At 41.0% G+C, this 18,278-nt stretch overlaps 1 protein-coding gene across 3 annotated transcripts in view; it reads right to left on the minus strand.

The window, feature by feature from the left end:
* Positions 1–615: 615 nt before the first annotated feature.
* LOC124275619 (neuroglobin-like) overlaps positions 616–18,278 on the minus strand; it is a 44,572-nt gene continuing 26,909 nt past the window's right edge. For all 3 annotated transcript variants that reach the window (XM_046711224.1, XM_046711225.1, XM_046711223.1), the window contains 2 exons: positions 5,593–5,824; positions 616–2,063 (listed from right to left, as the gene is read on the minus strand). In XM_046711224.1, the coding sequence (XP_046567180.1) occupies positions 1,884–2,063; positions 5,593–5,824 (412 nt within the window). In that variant the 3' untranslated portion in view covers positions 616–1,883. The remainder of the gene's footprint in view (positions 2,064–5,592; positions 5,825–18,278) is intronic.

Genomic DNA, 18,278 nt, shown 5'->3' on the forward strand with positions numbered 1-18,278 from the left:
CGCACCATGCGGACTAGGACTGACACCAGTAGAGGCCCTGCACACATGGGTGTATTGTGCACACAAGAAATGACACCAGTATAGACCTGCAAAGGGACGTTAGGAGTGATGAGCATTAGCATACTCAGGATTCACTTCCCAATAACAATCAGTAAAAGCGGAAGGAATGGTTTTCTATGTATATGCTGTTCGAAAAGTTCAAAGTAATCGTTTTTCCACATTCAAGGTAATATCAAGAAAGGCCTCAACCCAGACTTTACAGCAGTGATGCTTTACGTGTATCAGTACCAGCAACACTTTTGCAGGGTATTATAATTATAATACAATGTTCTACTTTCCCCATCCTCCAGTGGATCGTATTTATATGGACCCTTCAAGTTCATCCGTCTCCATGACTACATTTACTATCGAGAGTCTAAGAGAATATACTAAAAGACCTCACGTCTAATTACAACTGCCCGTCGGCCTACGTTGATAAGGGCTCACCTCTGTGACAGTAATGGCAGCCTATGCCACCAGTTGCCAATAGATTATAGTACTGTCCTTTAGTGCTATATTTACTGTAGACTGTGGCCAGGGGTAGAATACTGATAGGAAGCAAAACATGACAACATCTGGACTTACCATTTACTTACTATATATATATAATATATCATCCGAGAGGGTTCGTTCACAGAGAAACGACACAATATTGACAGTGAACATAAATATCAATTTTGTTTCCAGAGAACTATTCTGCTTTCGATTTCAATTCCAGATTGTCACTCACAATGTATCCAGTTCAAATCCAGGTTGATAGAATCGATGAATGTGTTATCCGAAAGAATCCCCCAATCTTCTACCTTATCTACTGCCTTGAAGATGCCGCCTCGCACATTGGACCTATGTGGACAGACTTCAGGAAGGTAAGAACAGGGCATGAGGGAATGAGACATTTATTTTGTTGACATCGCGTTCAAACTTTCATCATCCAAAGTTATTCACACACATATTATATCTTGCTTGAATGATATGGACTTCACAAATAAACGTTTCGACGTCAGCGTGTTGAGTATGACGTCGCTCGGTGCCACAGATTATGACGTCAAGAAACAATGAACAATGAACACAATAACGTTTCGTAGAATGTCTAGGTCAAGCACAATATATGCAATATTCTCATAAAAGGACACATGAGACATCGTAGGTCCATGTTCGGTAACGTGTCACCTAATGTTCACGCAGCGGTCAGTGACAGACTATGACCTATTCCAACAGAATCACAGATTATTCACATTCTGATACCTCTGTCTTTTACAACATTGCTTCATACCACAATCTGTTATACGTAAATGCGGATACATATTATTAGGTTGTAGTCTTGGCAAATCTGACTCGAACCACAAGACTACAACCGTCTCCAAAATCCAACATTAATACATGAACAATGATAGCTTCTTTCAATCTAAGCTGGCATTTTTGTCGAAGGAAAGGATTTTTTTCTTGCTAAATATTTGCTACATTGTGATTGGCATTTCAAGAGGTATTTGAGATGAACTAAAAATTGAATCACATCTCTCGCTTGAAGCACGGTAATAAAGGAGTATTATGAGATTGATTGGCGCATGTTCGCGCTCAAACTTTCTGTAGGGCATCCGTTCGGTGCATGTCTCGTTACTCATCTCTCTCCTGGGCACGGATCTTCCCCCGCCATGTCTGATGCCACATAACTTGATAAAGGATTGGCAAAATATCTGTGACAGTTAATTAAATCTTCTGTTGAACATTCTATGTCTGCATAATGCGCAAACATAATGACACCAGTCACTCCTTGGCCTTGTATTGATCTCTGTGGGACGTCGTAGTTGCTTGAACATTCAAATCAGGCTGTTTGGGAGGCATTGTTAAAACACCACGGAATTGTTTTCCCCCGTTTCCATAAGTTCTAGCTCCCCTTGCTTGATGCCTTCAGATAAATTGCTTTTTATATATTCAAAAACATGACGCCATGCTAACTCCGTCTCCTGCGTGAACTGGTCGCCGAGTTTAACCTTCATCGCGTCTCTTATAGCGGGCCAAAGAAACTGCAACATAATAAAAAAGATTGGTTATGGGCGTCATTCGAAGAATATATCCAAGCCAAACAAGATGACTACTTTTCTCTCATAAGACTATTAGAAAAAACGGCATATGTACGCTTCTATAATTGTGAACTAGAGTATATAAAAAACAATCTCAATGGCAGCATGGTTTTAGGCTGTAAGAGCATGGACGTGTCACAGTTGGGGGTTATACAGTTGTCAACAGAATTTGTAGGCATCCGTATTCCTTGCCGTTTCTTCTGTTCGGTAGATGTTTGACGCTTCGGTTTTTGTCTTTTTTGTCTTTAGTTGAATCAGCAGATAACCGTTTTAAAGAACAGGACACAATCGTTTGACGAAAAAAACTTTTGAAATTGCTCGGGTCTTTTTGCGTAAAGGCAATTTGATCAATTCCCGGTGTTATTTGTCCTCTTGCTAAGGTTTGATTGATGTTTTAATAGAGTTCTAAAATATTTGTTTGTTTGTTTTTTATCTACGACCAATTCTCTGTTAGAATGGTAGTTTTTGTCTAACTAAACCTGTCGTGACGTTTTCTTTGAAGTTTGTTTGTATCGCAACTGAGTGACTGACTGAGTTTAATTTTACGCCGCTTTTAGCAATATTCCAGCAACATCACGGCGGGGAACACCAGAAATGGGCTTCACACATTGTGCCCATGTGGGGAATCGAACACGGGTCTTCGGCGTGACGAGCCAACGCTTTAACCACTAGGCTACCCCACCGCCCCTGTTTGTATCGCAACATTTTACTTGTCAAAGTAATCCATTGTCATAGATTTGAAGACGCAATATACACAAAGGCACTTTAGATCACCGATGTAAACGAGGGTATTTGATGTAACACTTTCAACACGTTTTCAGTTATATCAGGGCGGTGGGGTAGCCTAGTGGTTAAAGCGTTGGCTCGTCACGTCGAAGACCCGGGTTCGAATCCCCACATGGGTACAATATGTGAAGCCCATTTCTGGTGTCCCCCGCCGTGATGTTGCTGGAATATTGCTAAAAGCGGCGTAAAACCAAACTCAGTCAGTCAGTCAGTTATATCAGGGTATGTGACCGAATCCCGAGGTAGAGCAGGCCTCGGGTGTTTGCTACATTGGTGAAGGTAATACGGCGGATATTGTGCGCACAAACCAGGAAACATATTCTGGGATTAACTTTACACAAAGCCAACTGGCCCGGGCTCCCTACTGGATATAAAACACGTGACTATCAAAAACTGAAATTATAATTCAACTATAATTTATATCATGTACAATTCAAAATAACTGCATAATGAAACATACATTCCAAATTGATACTTGAGCTTCATTTAATCGTTTAATTAACGTCTATATTAAAGTACCTGAAGAGTTTTCATCGGTTTCGAGAACATGGTTTTGGTTTCTGGCACACGGAATACATTAACCCTCCTGACAGAACAAACACTATCGGAGCCATGGTATTCTTCATTGCTTCAAAACATCTAAATTATAGGGCGGTGGGGTAGTCTAGTGGTTAAAGCGTTCGCTGGCCACGCCGAAGACCCGGGTTCGAATCCCACATGGGTACAATGAGTGGAACCCATTTCTGGTGTCCCCCGCCGTGATATTGCTGGAATATTGTTAAAAGCGGCGTAAAACCAAATTCAGTCAGTCAGTCTAAATTATATATTGTTTTCTCAGAAAATAGGAGCCGAATATGTCTACGTTGTCATCATTATCATTAATATGTCCGGCAAACAATCTGCTTCAGAACACCGGGTGCCAAATTATATTTTTCTTCCATATTACTGATACTACATATCGACGATGACATACTCTATGTAGGAAGGTCATATATAGTCTAACATACGAGAAGCTATTATCTTTTCATACCAATCATAAATATTCAACGATGCATTATTCTGTTCAAGACGAATAGAAACTAATGGCATGGTGTTATTGTAATTAAATATGCATCAAGGTGTGAAGTAACGTGACTAGAGCGATGAGTCGAACAGGAAGCTGGTTTCATACCCTTTAATCGTCCTTTCACTCCAGGTACGGTATCAGTCGGTGCAATCCCATTATAACAAGCCACGGGAGAAACTGACACCTTAGGTAATGGATGATAATGTCCTAATTTTCAGGATCTATCAAGCTTCCTTTATATCAAAAGAAAGTAAAGTGCAAAGTTGCTATCTGTGTGGCGATTATAGGCCAAACATACACACGATTTAATCGACTATACGTTATAATTGAGTTAGATCGATCTCTGTATTGATATCCATTTAGGGAGCAGCAATTTGATTTTCAGAGGATCGGGATGGGGATTTTGGCTTGTGATCAGCATTTATTTTCTGATGATTTTGAGCTCAGTTCTCTCCAACATAAACAGCTGCAGGTACTCAGTTATTAATTCTTCAATAAGGAAACGTATGGTACTGTAATATACTATTCTTTTTTACACTTAAATAATCAAAATCAAAATCAAAACCTCAAAAGGCAATTTGTGTATATTTGTCTCAGACTTCAGCAATACTGGAGCTGTACAACTGCCATGTTGGGTGGGCAATGCAAATTGTAAACCAAAAGTCACCATGTTCTTGAATCTGATTGGTTGAAAAGCATGATCGAATGGTATTACATTCCCGGAAATTTAAAGACTATTCGCTGCGTATTGACACATACAAATATCGCACACAATTGTATTGTTGCGTCGTCAGCAGTGGTGACGTCATTCAAATCATATTGAGTATTGAGTATTTGAAGCACGGGAATATTTCATTTGAAACCTCCGGCTTACGCCTTCGGTTCCAAATGAATTCCCGTGCTTCAAATACTCAATAACACCCGGAAATTGGCCAACAAATGATGTTTATCTCTTAAAAGGGGCCTTCCAAATGTGGATGATCTCCTCATACTGTTTTGAGCAGTATATATCACTCCGGCTGGTAAACAGTTACATTCAGAACTGCAAAGATAGGGAATGGACAACAGACCACACCGAAAGGGTAGTGTGACGCACATCAGCTCATTGTCCTGCTCAACGTGACCGCCATGACCACGTGCTGTTATGCATGTATGTGATGCATACGTTATGCTTCTCATGTATTCAATGAGTAAATATTGCTTAACGCAGCCGACGCGTGAACTTCCGGGTTAGAATTGGTCTTCAGTAACCAATGCTTGTCGTTAGAGGCGACTAACGGGATCAGGTAGTTTACATATGTCATCGTATCCCAACTGCGTAGATTGATGCTCATGCTGTTGATCACTGGATTGTCTGGTCTCGATTATTTACAGACCACCGCCATATAGCTGGAATACTGCTGAGTGCGGTATTAAACAACCAGCCAACCAACTTAACGCAGTCTCAGTGCACCACATGCTTATAAGAAATTCCACATGCACTTCAAGCACCAGAAAGGTCTGAACTAAACGGATGCAATGACACTCCATTGTGTGCCAACAGGACTGTGTTTGATTAAGTAATGTAGAGCTATTTGTATGCATCACACCAATCTAGAGATTAAAGACATAATCACGTACTGAAATCATTTCCCCTTTCACGTTGTAGGCCGCGTGTTTCTCTCCCAGTGACACCAACATGCTGCTCAAACTGGAGGAATCATCCAGGCTGTCAACTGCAGCCCCTAAACTGTTCATAACGATCCGGGCATGCCCTCGAAGCCTATCGTCGTCAAAAATAAAGTTGCCAGATTCTGTATTTGACAACAGCCTCTTAAACAGTTTCTTCATTTCTTGCTGCTGCTCGAAGAATCTGAAACATAAAAACACTAATCAGTTCTTGATTAGGCGTCAACTGCACGTCTCTTCTGCTTAAGACTTGTGGGATAAGTTTACACTTTTCGAAAACATCTGGTATCATCATTTATTTCGTATGATTGTCATCACAACTATTGTATCCGGGTTATCCAGGGCAATAATGTGTGATCCGCTTTGAGCATACCTTCATGGCGTAAAGACAGCGCAATATAAATGCCATTATTATTATTTTGTCATTTTCAACCAATTACTTCTGTAAATACTCGAGTTAGGCTCTGAATGTTTTATTTAAAATGTAGTAAACTGTTCATTTATTTGTTTCAACGTATATCATCAAGTTAACTCATGCCCTTTTTTCATAGGAATCAGTTTACATCGATCACGTGACATACATGACCTACATTTCACAGGATCTCATATGTATACACAATACGTGGATATAAAAAAGAAAGTAGGTAAGCCAGACTATGTACACAGTCTCTCCTTCCAGAGGCTCCCGGTGCTAAATATGGCCCATCATCTTAGCTGATCAGACAGGGTTTTCTAGCTTAATGTCGCACAAAAACTCTTTTAGCAATAAAACTCGCAAAAATTCATCGACGTACATGGAGCTGGAATAAAATGCCTCTCTTCGTATTACTCCTGAATTTTGATTCTGTGTCATTATCTATCTTATATAACAACGTATTTTCCTCTCAGTGTTGAATCCCTGTTGAAAATAGCCGCTGTGTACTCTCACAGGCATACACATGATAGTTCTCTATACCGCTCATATTTTGCTAAGGAGCATGTTTTGATGATGTCAAAAAAGTCATCCCACAAATTGGCTGATAGTCCGATACACATTGAATGGTTACTCCCCACCCTCCCCCCGTCAAGATCCGGGTTAAAATTGGTCTTCAGTAACACATGATTGTCGTAAGAGGCAACTAACGGGATCGGGTGGTCAGGCTCGCTGACTTGGTTGACACGTGTCATCGGTTCCCAATTGCGTAGATCGATCCTCATGATGTTGATCACTGGGTGGTCTGGTCCAGGCTCGATTATTTACAGACCGCTGCCATATAGCTGGAATATTGTTGAGTGCGTCGTAATCTAAACTCAGAATGAACTGAAGAAGGCATGCATCAAAGCAGGATATGCACGAAGTGCTTCAAAACTTGATTTATCGTGACATATCCTTTACAAATCGTTACCAGAGACCACAACATTTGCTGCTGATGCAAGCAATTGAGTGCACGTATACCCCTTCATCAACAAACACGTCGTTTGACGATCGAAGAGCTTGGCGGATATATAGGCATGCTGTACACTGGCCACACATGACGTCACGTTGATTCGACCTTGTTGACTGCAGGTCATGAAAGGGATACCAGAAGTTTGGATCAGCTACCAGAAGTTTGGATCAGCTACCAGAAGTTTGGATCAGCTACCAGAAGTTTGGATCAAGAAGTTTGGATCAGCTACCAGAAGTTTGGATCAGCTGCCAGAAGTTTGGATCAGCTACCAGAAGTTTGGATCAGCTACCAGAAGTTTGGATCAGCTGCCAGAAGTTGGATCAGCTACCAGAAGTTTGGATCAGCTACCAGAAGTTTGGATCAGCTACCAGAAGTTTGGATCAGCTACCAGAAGTTTGGATCAGCTGCCAGAAGTTTGAAGTTTGGATCAGCTACCGGAAGTTTGGATCAGCTACCAGAAGTTTGGATCAGCTGCCAGAAGTTTGGATAAGCCATATACAGGTGGTTCCACCTCACAAGAAGACATGTTTCTCTTGGTTGCCGAATGAAGTCATCGCTTCGTGAATGGCGACAAACTCAGAAATGACCTGGAGAACGCGTTAACGTTTCTACTCAGAAAGTGTTCAATCGTCTAGGTATTTTCTGGTCTCCGGTCACAGAGGGCATGCCTCCTGAATCCCACTGATCCTAAATCACAGACATGCACGTTTGGATTGGGCTGAAGATCACGTCAGTTGGACAGACCAGGGCTGGGTGCGGAAAATGTCTAGACCTCATAGAACGTCTTGCCCTGATGTTACGCAGATGAGTAGAAAAATGAACATAGCCTACCATGACCTCTAAGGTGGGAGCTCAATCATGATTTGGAGTGGTGCTCAAGCACAGTCACACAGTGAAAGGTGTGTTCTACAAAGACGACATTCTGGATTTATACTACATGCTGATGCATTTGGACCCAACGTATCCTCATGAACAATAACGCTCGACCGCACACCGACAGGATCGTTGATGCCTACCTTGAAAGAGACGATTGTCCGCATGGAGTGACCAGCCTGGTCACCAGCCCTAAACCATATCGACGGCAATGAACTGCAGTTCGCCCTCTCGCGACGCCCTATCCTTCCAGCAATTCTAGAAGATCTTAGCAGTGGTGGTAATGAAAAGTTTAACAATCTTCCCTTGGCAACCATCCAGACGTGTAACACAAGTATGAGACGATGCTCCCGGGCTATGACCCTATCACAGACGCCCTACCGAGAGTTGTTGTGTTTGATTGTTTATTTTTTAACAATGAATTCGTGAGTTTTTTAGTTTCAGTTTTTGGTCATGCAAAAAGGGTTTTCGTTCATTTAACATGTCCTCGCGCAATGTTGTGTTAAGCTATTTCATCAGATGCTCATCTTTAAAGGTGTCCTTTGCAAACTTTGAGAAGCATGGTTTTTCAAAAGGATACTTGACTTTCTGTTCAAAACAGGTTTATATCCCATTACAAGTTTTCTTCACACTATGGCTGAAAACCATGCCGAGTTTGTACCTTTACTCAATCACTCCATGTATGTAGTTTCTTTAAATAATCTTCGTCTCGGACAAAATGATTTATTAAGCTAAAAATTACATTACATGCTGATTGTGAAAATGATTTAGTATTTCCTGAATGAAATGCAGGAGGCACAGTCAATCGAGCAAGCCCGTAATGTAAGGAACTGAATTCTTCCTGCATAATATGCATGGCTTCAGTTTCAACATTAATCATGGATATTGGTATTGACGTCAAAGCGTTACGGTGAGAGTTGTGTCCTTATTAATAAATGTATATTTGCTGTCTGTGCATTTTGATATAAGACAGAAATAGACAGCGTTACAAGGAAACGTTTTTAAATGAATTCTTCTCTTTGCCGCCACATGTAGTTTATTTTGTTCCAAGGCAGATTGCCGGGCGGTTGAATAACATAGTGATTAACGCCTTTTGCTTGTTACGCCAAAGAACCGGTCAACCCCCCACCCCACCCCCCACACACCCCCCTTAGGAAAGAAAACATGAAGCCCATTTCAGGTGTGAATACTGCATAGGCGCCGTAAAACAACACTCACTCACCACGGTAGCATGGCACAAAACCACTAAGACCCTGGTCCGTTATTTTAGCAAAAACCTTAATTATGGGAATAAGTGGAGTTCAGGTTCGAATTTGGGATTTACGTCTCATCATGGTGGGGGCTGTGGGGTAGCCTAGTGGTTAAAGCTTTCGCTTGTCACGCCGAAGACCCGGTTTCGTTTCCAAACTTGGTGTAAATGTGTGAAGCCCATTTCTGGTGATCCCCACCGCGATATTGCTAGAATATTGCAAACTGCGGCGTAAAACCACACATACTTACTCACTTACACACTCCACTACGATAGACAATAACAGACAGGGGTTCCCCATATCGGTTTAAGGGCACAGGTTGTCATGTGTTGTGTTAGTTGCGTTCCTTGGGCAATTCAGAAACCTTTGATCATAGGTTCGAATCCCGGTTTGACAGCACCATACCCATTGTCGTGGACGCCACAAATGATATTGATCTTCATCACTTCGTACCACCCACATGCACGTACGCCGTAGTGGTGTTAACCTAAACGCACCTAATCACTAACAAACGTCGCACTCCCGTAACATCCGCGTCACTTCGGGCGAACCCGTGAAGATCCGGGTTAGAATTGATCTTCCGTAACCCATGCTTGTCGTAAGAAGAGGCTAACGGGATCGGGCGGTCAGGCTCGCTGACTTAGTTGATACATGTCATCAGTTACCAATTGTGTAGATCGATGCTCATGATGTTGATCACTGGGTTGTCTGGTCCAGGCTCGATTATTTACAGACCGCTGCCATATAGCTGGAATATTGTTTAGTGTGGCGTAAAACAAAACTCACTCATTTCGGCCGTACCTCCCACACGTAGCTACGCCGTGATAAAACAAGAATGCTGTTAAAAACGGCGTTAACCCAAACTCACACAACCACTAACACACGTGGCACTCAATTAAGATCTGCATCGCTTCGGGTTTTCCTCCCACATAAAATGGCATGCAGTGATGTAACGGATATAGTACTCAACGCAGCAATGAACCAAACCCATTCACTCTCTCAAGAACACAAGAAGATGCGCTGTCTGTTATCTCCATGCTGACTTTAAAGTGCCACCCACGTGGAACTATTGGTTACCATAGCAAAAACAGCATGCATCAATTATTATAGCAGACAAACACGGTAAGCCTACCCATTGTGGTTATACGACGTATATGCACACAGATAGGCTCAAGTATGTTCATGGAGGTAACGTAACTAATGTCGAGAACTCAATCCAATATTATATTCATCACGTTACATACATAATTGGAATCTCTTGTATACATTTCATTACGGTATTCGGAATCAAATCAACCACCTGGAGATGAGAAAAACGAGTTCATGACAGTCTCGGTTTTCCTTGCGTGATACCGCCTCGTGATTTCACGCTGTCTTGCAAACCAAAGCTGATGACCTTTCCATTCGTTGTGTACAGGAGAAACACCTCCGTGTCACTCCCTGTTGTAGGACAACACTGGACCTGGTATTACTTCACGTACAAGAACCATGCGGCGTCGAGCATCCGGTTAATTTCCACAACTGATCCATTGAAAACATATATATAACAGGACTTCAGATGAACGCTGTGTTCCCGGGGCGATGGGGAAGGGCTTTCACAGTCAGAGGTGAAACGCCAGGTGAGCTTGTTTCACCGGTTTTACAACCAGCGGTATGTGTTTCCGCGATAATCAAGGCGGTTATTCTTTGGAGTTAACGGTTCATGTTGACCGGAACCCGGTCGATGTTTGTGCTGCTTGACTAAAATACCGGGGTTTCATTGTAAACTCTTAAGCATTTATTTCTTATAAACTGATACCAACAGAAGGGGCAGGCCGAGACAATAAACCGCCCCCTATTGTGCCATATGAAGATATTTTTAAAACTTATTTGTACTTATAAACAGCGGTGCCTCACACAGGAGCGCTTACAGTTTCATTGCAACCAATGAGTGAGTGAGTTTAGTTTTACGCCGCACCCACCAATAATCCAGCTATATGGCGCAGGTCTGTAAATAATCGAGTCTGGACCAGAAAATCCAGTGAGCAACAGCATGAACATCGATCTACGGAACTGACATGCGTCAAGCAAGTCAGCGATCCTGACAACCCGATCCCGTTACCTCAGCATGGGTAACTGAAGATCAATTCTAACCCGGATCTTCACGGGTTTGCACCCAATGAATGTGTGACACTTGATCGTCTTGTCCATCACTTGATTGTCTGGTTCACAGGCCGCCCATACATGTCGGGGGAAAATCTGTGCGGAGTCACGTAACATACATTTACATTTTAGGCGGATTGTGAGAGTGGGGGTGCTACCTCTAGGGCGGAACATGCTTACACTATACATGTACAAGACTACAGGGAGTAAATCACCAAGCAATGAGCTTGTTGTCATAACGACAGACATACATGCCACACATCCATAATAATGATATCAATTTTAGCACATAGAACTTTTCTCACATTTTGCACTTATATACAGATACATACAGGTATTACTACCATACCGGCGTCTTGTGATTAAGTGACTTGAATACAAGACTAAAACGATGATGATTTTATATGTTCTGTACTTGATGTTACCAAACCGCCTACAAATGAAAGTCATCTTGAATTTCACCCTTTTTGAGAAAATACATATTTCACATAACCTCAGTGTATATTCCACATTACATTTTAGTCCATAATTCATGCACCTAAAATGTTGAAAAACAGTATCCAAACAACATGATGTAACGCATCGTAATTTTAGCTTGCCAATGCCCATATCACATTTGTTTGAAGAACTGTTATGTTTGGGATCAATTTGAATGTCAGCACATACTTTGGGACCATATGTCACGAGCGAAGTATTGGTAAATCTGGTGTCGAAAAGAACAATTGAACTTCCATTTCTTTTGACTGCATAGTGTGCGACTTAATGAATTACCGGAAAGGCAGGACAAGCTCACCCTTTCGCGAACACTTGGTGTCATCACTTATTTTCACTTATCCTTTCATATTTTGTTCATCACTACTATGCATTTTATTCCCATTACGCGACACTGACCTTTAATATCCATTAGGGGATAAACCTTGATAGAATAATGTCCAAACAACATGACCGTAACGAGTTTACAAGTTACACGATAATTTTACTTTCTAAATTGTGTACAAGAAATGTGTAGTAGAACTGCTAAACACCAAATGTAATCAATTTGACAAAATGAATTTCACTTCTTGTACAGGACCCGCATCAATTTACATCGCTACCACACGAGGTGAGGCTACGTCGGTGACGTGGTGTAAAGCAAAATTCAGTCAATCATCCCTTTTCATTACACATCAATGACGTGTTTGAAAAAGCACATACAGCAGACTTGCGTTTCCCCAGTGACGTGCTTTCTTAAAGTGTTTTCCATCATTCAGCATTAATGAAACGATGGGGTTTTAGTGGAATTACATTTTTTTCATACAATGGAATCTTGGGGTACAGCTTACATGCTGACTCAGATGAGTTCAATTTACGTCAATATACGTGAGGGTCAACGCTGGCGTCTACAATGACAAGGGCATATTCATTCCAACATCAGCCAGCTTGGCATTTGCTTTGGTCCCTAAGCTGTCTGAATAATTAACTCATTTCTCAGATCAAGCCGTTTACTTCTGACTAAAGCGACCACACTATTTCCATAATCATAAGAAATCACTACTTAAAGCAGCGTCCATTGTTCGGTCCCGACTATGTAATGTGCACGTATTTAGGAATCACCATCAAATTGTGATGATACAAGTTTTCGGGAAAACCGTATCCGGTTCCAACCGTGGTACCGTCACAAACACATGCAAAGGCATGCCAATTGTCATCTGAGAATAAACCGGGACAATATGAAATTTGAATGGACTCCATTTTGCCACTAAGGTGTCAGATTTAAATGTCTAAATATCTACTACAACATCATGTTCAAAGTGATTTCAAGAGACAAAGATATCTCGCTCCAAATGTTAAATAGGAAATGTCTAAATCCTAATATATTCTAGTATTCATAAAACCTTCAACAAACAATACCAAAGTATTATCTCATCTTTTCCCTGATTTTATCCTTCAATTTATTTAGTTTTTTTCCCCAAAAGCTGAAAAATCTATTTTTCCACTGAAGATTAAATGGCAGGGCCTCTCCTCCCAAGAAGTGATTACGCTTTAATTCGTTGAGCTTTCGAGCTGATATTGTCTCTCATTCATTCCCCATCCGTCATTTCCAGTAGTTATTGCTTTTTTAATCTAAAGTTGTTGGAGGTTTATCGCAGCTGCTGAATGAAATAGGAACCTATATAATTCCAGACAGTTCGATCGCCCGCCGGCTGATACTAAAACATAAAAATATGGTACTTGTTGTTACCCTGGCGAGCTGCGGTAATGTGATACAGCAATGCATCCGCGTCGTTAACAGAGAGCGAGGGAGAGGAGAGAGAGAGAAGGAGAAAGAGGGGGGAGAGAGAGGGGATAGAAAGAGAGAGAGCGAGAGACAGAGAGAGGTGCAGGTTGCTGTGATACAATCTTGAACACTGCCGTAAGCCTCATTTTAAACTAACCCCTCTCCCCAACCACCCACACACCCCACTTCCCAATGTGCAAGGCATTGTAATGCACTAAAAACGTTTATTTTACACTCATTTAATTTTATTTATTTAACACGAACAATTTATGCCTGCCCACAATGACCTCAGGGTGGCGTTTGTTTCTCAAAGTAATAATTTCAGTTATTATAACTATATCAAAATAGATACCTCGCATGCGTTATAAATGGATGCAACTACTGAACTTAAACAGATAACATGTCACACTGATCTGTCCTTCCAAATATCACAGTTAAGCCTGCTTCTTGGTGACATTGTCCATTCATGGTGTCCCTTCCATGATTCCGCTGGAATATTGTTATCAGCAGCACAAAACAACATCAACTGAAACCAATAATCGATGACATAAGCAAGGACCTACGTCGTCGGTTACAAGTTACTTTGTAACCAGCCGATCCTCATAAAATGCTCTTTTCACAATGATGGAGAACTGGGGACCCATTCTGAAGCGAAATCCTAACGGGGGTCCCTAGGGTGTACTCGCGTTTATGAGGACGCTACGCTCGGGCGCTTGAAGTAATAGCTTAAAGATTACTATTGGACTAGCAACGTTATTAGCCTTGCTCCATGGCTCCCATTCCAGCCTTGGTTATTGGCAAGTCTAGATAGCCCGACTATAAAAACGCCTCTGATTAAAATTCAGTTATAAAGGTTTTTCTGTAGCTCTTTCTTAAAAAATATTTCCTCAGTCTAATGTAAATCGTCATCTTAATGATTTCAGTCAGTCAATGTATCAGCAGAAAATCTAATGTAATCAGTTAATCCTAAGAAACATCTATGTAAAGAGTTACTTTGACAGTTTTCTTTCACGTAATACGTACTTATCGCATCTTGATAAACTCTAATTTAGCTTAATTTGTTTACATGAATTCTCTCAACGTGTTACTTTCCATGAAAAAGGTTATCATCATCTAAAACTGTTTACATATTCGCATGAAGGAGTGTTGTGATATAAGCACATGTTTATACTGAAGGTATGGAGAAAGTATTGCCAACCCAGTGGGGGCACGCACACATCTTATCTCCAAGAGATTCGTGAGAACGGTTAGTTCTTGATACATAAAGGAAACGTATGTCCGTGTAATAGACGTGCTTAATATCAATTTCAGCATCTCAACATCAACCCGTTTCTTATCCTTTTTATGTTTATCTGTAAATATACGAGACAAAAAAGTCTACAGACAGGATGGAGACACACGCTCATCCTCAGTTTGCTCATCCCAGCCGCTTTTTATCATCATTTCAAACGGCGTCAAAAGACCCCACCAAGTTGTTCGATCAAGGTTACAATACAAACAATGACATTTATATAATGTATAATGCGCTGCCTCCACGCAATGAAGGTATGCTTAAAGCGCATCACACATTATTACCCCGGATAACCCAAGCTGCCTGTTAGGCGCTAGAAGGTTACAATCACATGACTTATACCACCGGGTACCCATTTTCTGCTGGGTGAACCGAGACAATTTTGAAATAAACTCTCTTGCCTAAGGTGTGACCACATGTATCATATGTGCTTTGTTGTGGTGCAGGACTAATGTCCTAGAAACTCTCAGGAGTCAAGCTGCCAAACACGGTCACCCATCGAAGACCTCTCCGCGCCCAACGTTGCTTAACTTTAACTGATTTGTGACCTGAGCTCTATGCACAAGACCACACACCACAACATTCAAAACCTCTGCAAACCTTTCGAATGGTTAACATAGAATTTCATATGGCATCGGTGACATAAATGATGCCTGATGTCTGATATCCAGTGCAATGCCCTATTCTGGCACCGGTAGGGCAGGATATGCTCTCCTTTTCGTGAACATCTGGTATGACAATAGGACAGTGAATCTTCGTCACACGTTCATGATACAGTAGATCTAGACTTTGTACAGTCGCCTCTGTTTGGGTATATATTTCTAGTGTAATCATTACATGTATATAGTTTTAAATAATTCTGTTTAAATTTGTATTTAAATTGTGTTTCAGAATTGATCTCGTCACTATATGGCTGGAATAATGCCTATGTGACGTAAAACCCAACTCAACTCAACAACTATTTCTAGTTTCTGTGGAGAGAGTCGCTTTTTTCAAAGAAACAACAAGTATTCGTAGTACTACATCAGATGTTTCTGGTTTAGACTCTGTCATGCAGACTTACGGCGTTAAATACTATGAACATTCATCACTTGATGAAAACGTTTTTGTAACAGTAATGTCACAAACCCAGCATCCATTTAAGAACTCCTCAGTATAAAAATGCCATTTGAACGGAAATGGCACTTTCAATCGTTTCATAGATTTATTAAGAAGTCACAAAGCAATATTATCAGAGGAATGCTTCGGTTGTATTCATTGCTTGTCGTATTCAGTTTTTAGATGCAGTAATCTTTCCTCCGAATTATCATGATCATTATTTACTTTCCTTCGACATGATGGCGAGTCGTCCTTATAACTGTTGAACCTGAATTCACTGTAACACGTTTACGTAGAACTATCCCTAGTTGAAATACGCAAAAAGACCAACACAGCTAGTATTGATAGAATTCATTGGAAGAAGAGAATTAGCCTGTTGCTACTTAAGATGTTTTCACCGTTATGTTTATTCAAAGTCCAAATTAAAAGACAGTACGCAAACTCTGAATGTGTACTTGGCATTGACAATAGCTCTTTCTTTATACAATTATTAAAAGCTTAATGCCAATGTCGTTTAAGCGATAAATGAAAATAGATAGTGCGATTCCAGGACAGGGCACCCAAATAGAAGTATCAACTTTATGACAAATGGAAAATTGAAACATTAATATAAAACCCCAACGCCAGGGAATAATCAACCTTGATTATCAGTCGAAATAAGTTCCACTGGGCGAAAAACAAAAACAAATTAGTAATGAAAATTATATGAATGGGTCACTTAAAAGGGAAAGTAGGTCGTTCTCTACAGGACTATGACAGAACGCAGTTCCAACGTTAAAAGCGCAGATGGAACGCTACAGCACATGGGTAACACACCACTACGATTTAAGGTTGGTATCCAGCATCGCGCATATTAAACTCTCTATGACAAGTTATGAACTATAACACAACTGTGTAGGAAGGATACTAGCACGTCGCCACTCATCTCCATAGCGACACTTTGGTTCCTTGACACAAACTACCGTTTCTCTTTCTGATAATTAAACTGTGTGTTTTTATCAAATATCAAGATGAAAAAGAAAATATAATATCAACTAAGAGTAGGTTTTGATTAAGAACGAGTATTGTGACATGGCATCACCTCGTTCGTGATATATACCCAAGTAGTGATGAACCAAGGACCAATATTAATTCCAATAACTGTTACCAAGGTAACGGTTGCTGTACTTCTTAGGAGGCGAGAGCACCTGTTTCACATTGACAGATGTAAATAATTGTACAGTTGTACTTGTACAATAATAGCTGGTAAATTGTCATCAGTGAGCGTACAGAAGTGTTTTCGGATTGTAACGGTATTGCCTTCTCTGAAGCTTTTGCAATGCTTTGCATTGGTCAGGTAACCTGAAGTTAGTTATTGACGAGTTATCGGCTTGAATCCACTGACAAGGACGAGGCATGGTGGGAGTCCCACTGGGCCTCTGAAATCGACAAGTTGTAAAGGGCGTGAAATTACCTAAATTGTTATGACATTTAGAGAAAGTGTCAGAATGTTTGATAAATAACATCATCTTTTGTGAACGACTGAAATTCTGAAATGTGGTAAAAATGATTGCTACTCAAATTCCAATTAGGATGACAGTGAATAATATATTGTCACCTCAATTCCATTTCACCTAATGTAAAATATAATGACATTATATGATATTGACTCATGTTTGTTATGGCTTTTGGCAAATGGAATTAGGGAACGAGTGAGTGAGTGTGTCATTACACAGCATTTCACTTTCGCTTCACACAGTATTTCAGTTGCATCACTGGGTGTCAGATGGTTCTTTGGATGGAATTAGGGAACGAGTGAGTGAGTGTGTCATTACACAGTATTTCACTTTCGCTTTAAACAGTACTTCAGTTGTATCATCTTTGGCAAAACCAGAGGTGATGCAGGTCTAAGACGTCTCGTGAAACCCAGACACACGAGCGTGGTGATGGCAAACACAGAAGTGCCACTGGCGGAACCCTAGGTGAAGTCCATTCATAACGTGTCTCTTATGTTCACACAGCGCTTTTCAATATCCTTTATCTTATTCTTAACATGAACAATTTAAATGTTGGATTCGGACTCCTTTTCATAGTGAGTGAGTGAGTTTAGTTTCATGCCGCCTTTGGCAATATTCCAGTAGCATCATGGCGGGTGACACCAGAAGGCTCTACACATTGTGCCCATGTGGAGAATCGAACCCAGGTCTTTGGCGTGACGAGTGAACGCTTAACCCCCCACCCCCTTCTTTTCATAGGGGGGCGGTGGGGTAGCCTAATGGTTAAAGCGTTGGTTCGTCACGCCGAAGACCCGGGTTCGAATC

Source organism: Haliotis rubra, unplaced genomic scaffold (genome assembly GCF_003918875.1).
Source record: "Haliotis rubra isolate DU_JTF1 unplaced genomic scaffold, ASM391887v1 Scf20, whole genome shotgun sequence".
In the NCBI taxonomy this organism is placed as follows: domain Eukaryota; kingdom Metazoa; phylum Mollusca; class Gastropoda; order Lepetellida; family Haliotidae; genus Haliotis; species Haliotis rubra.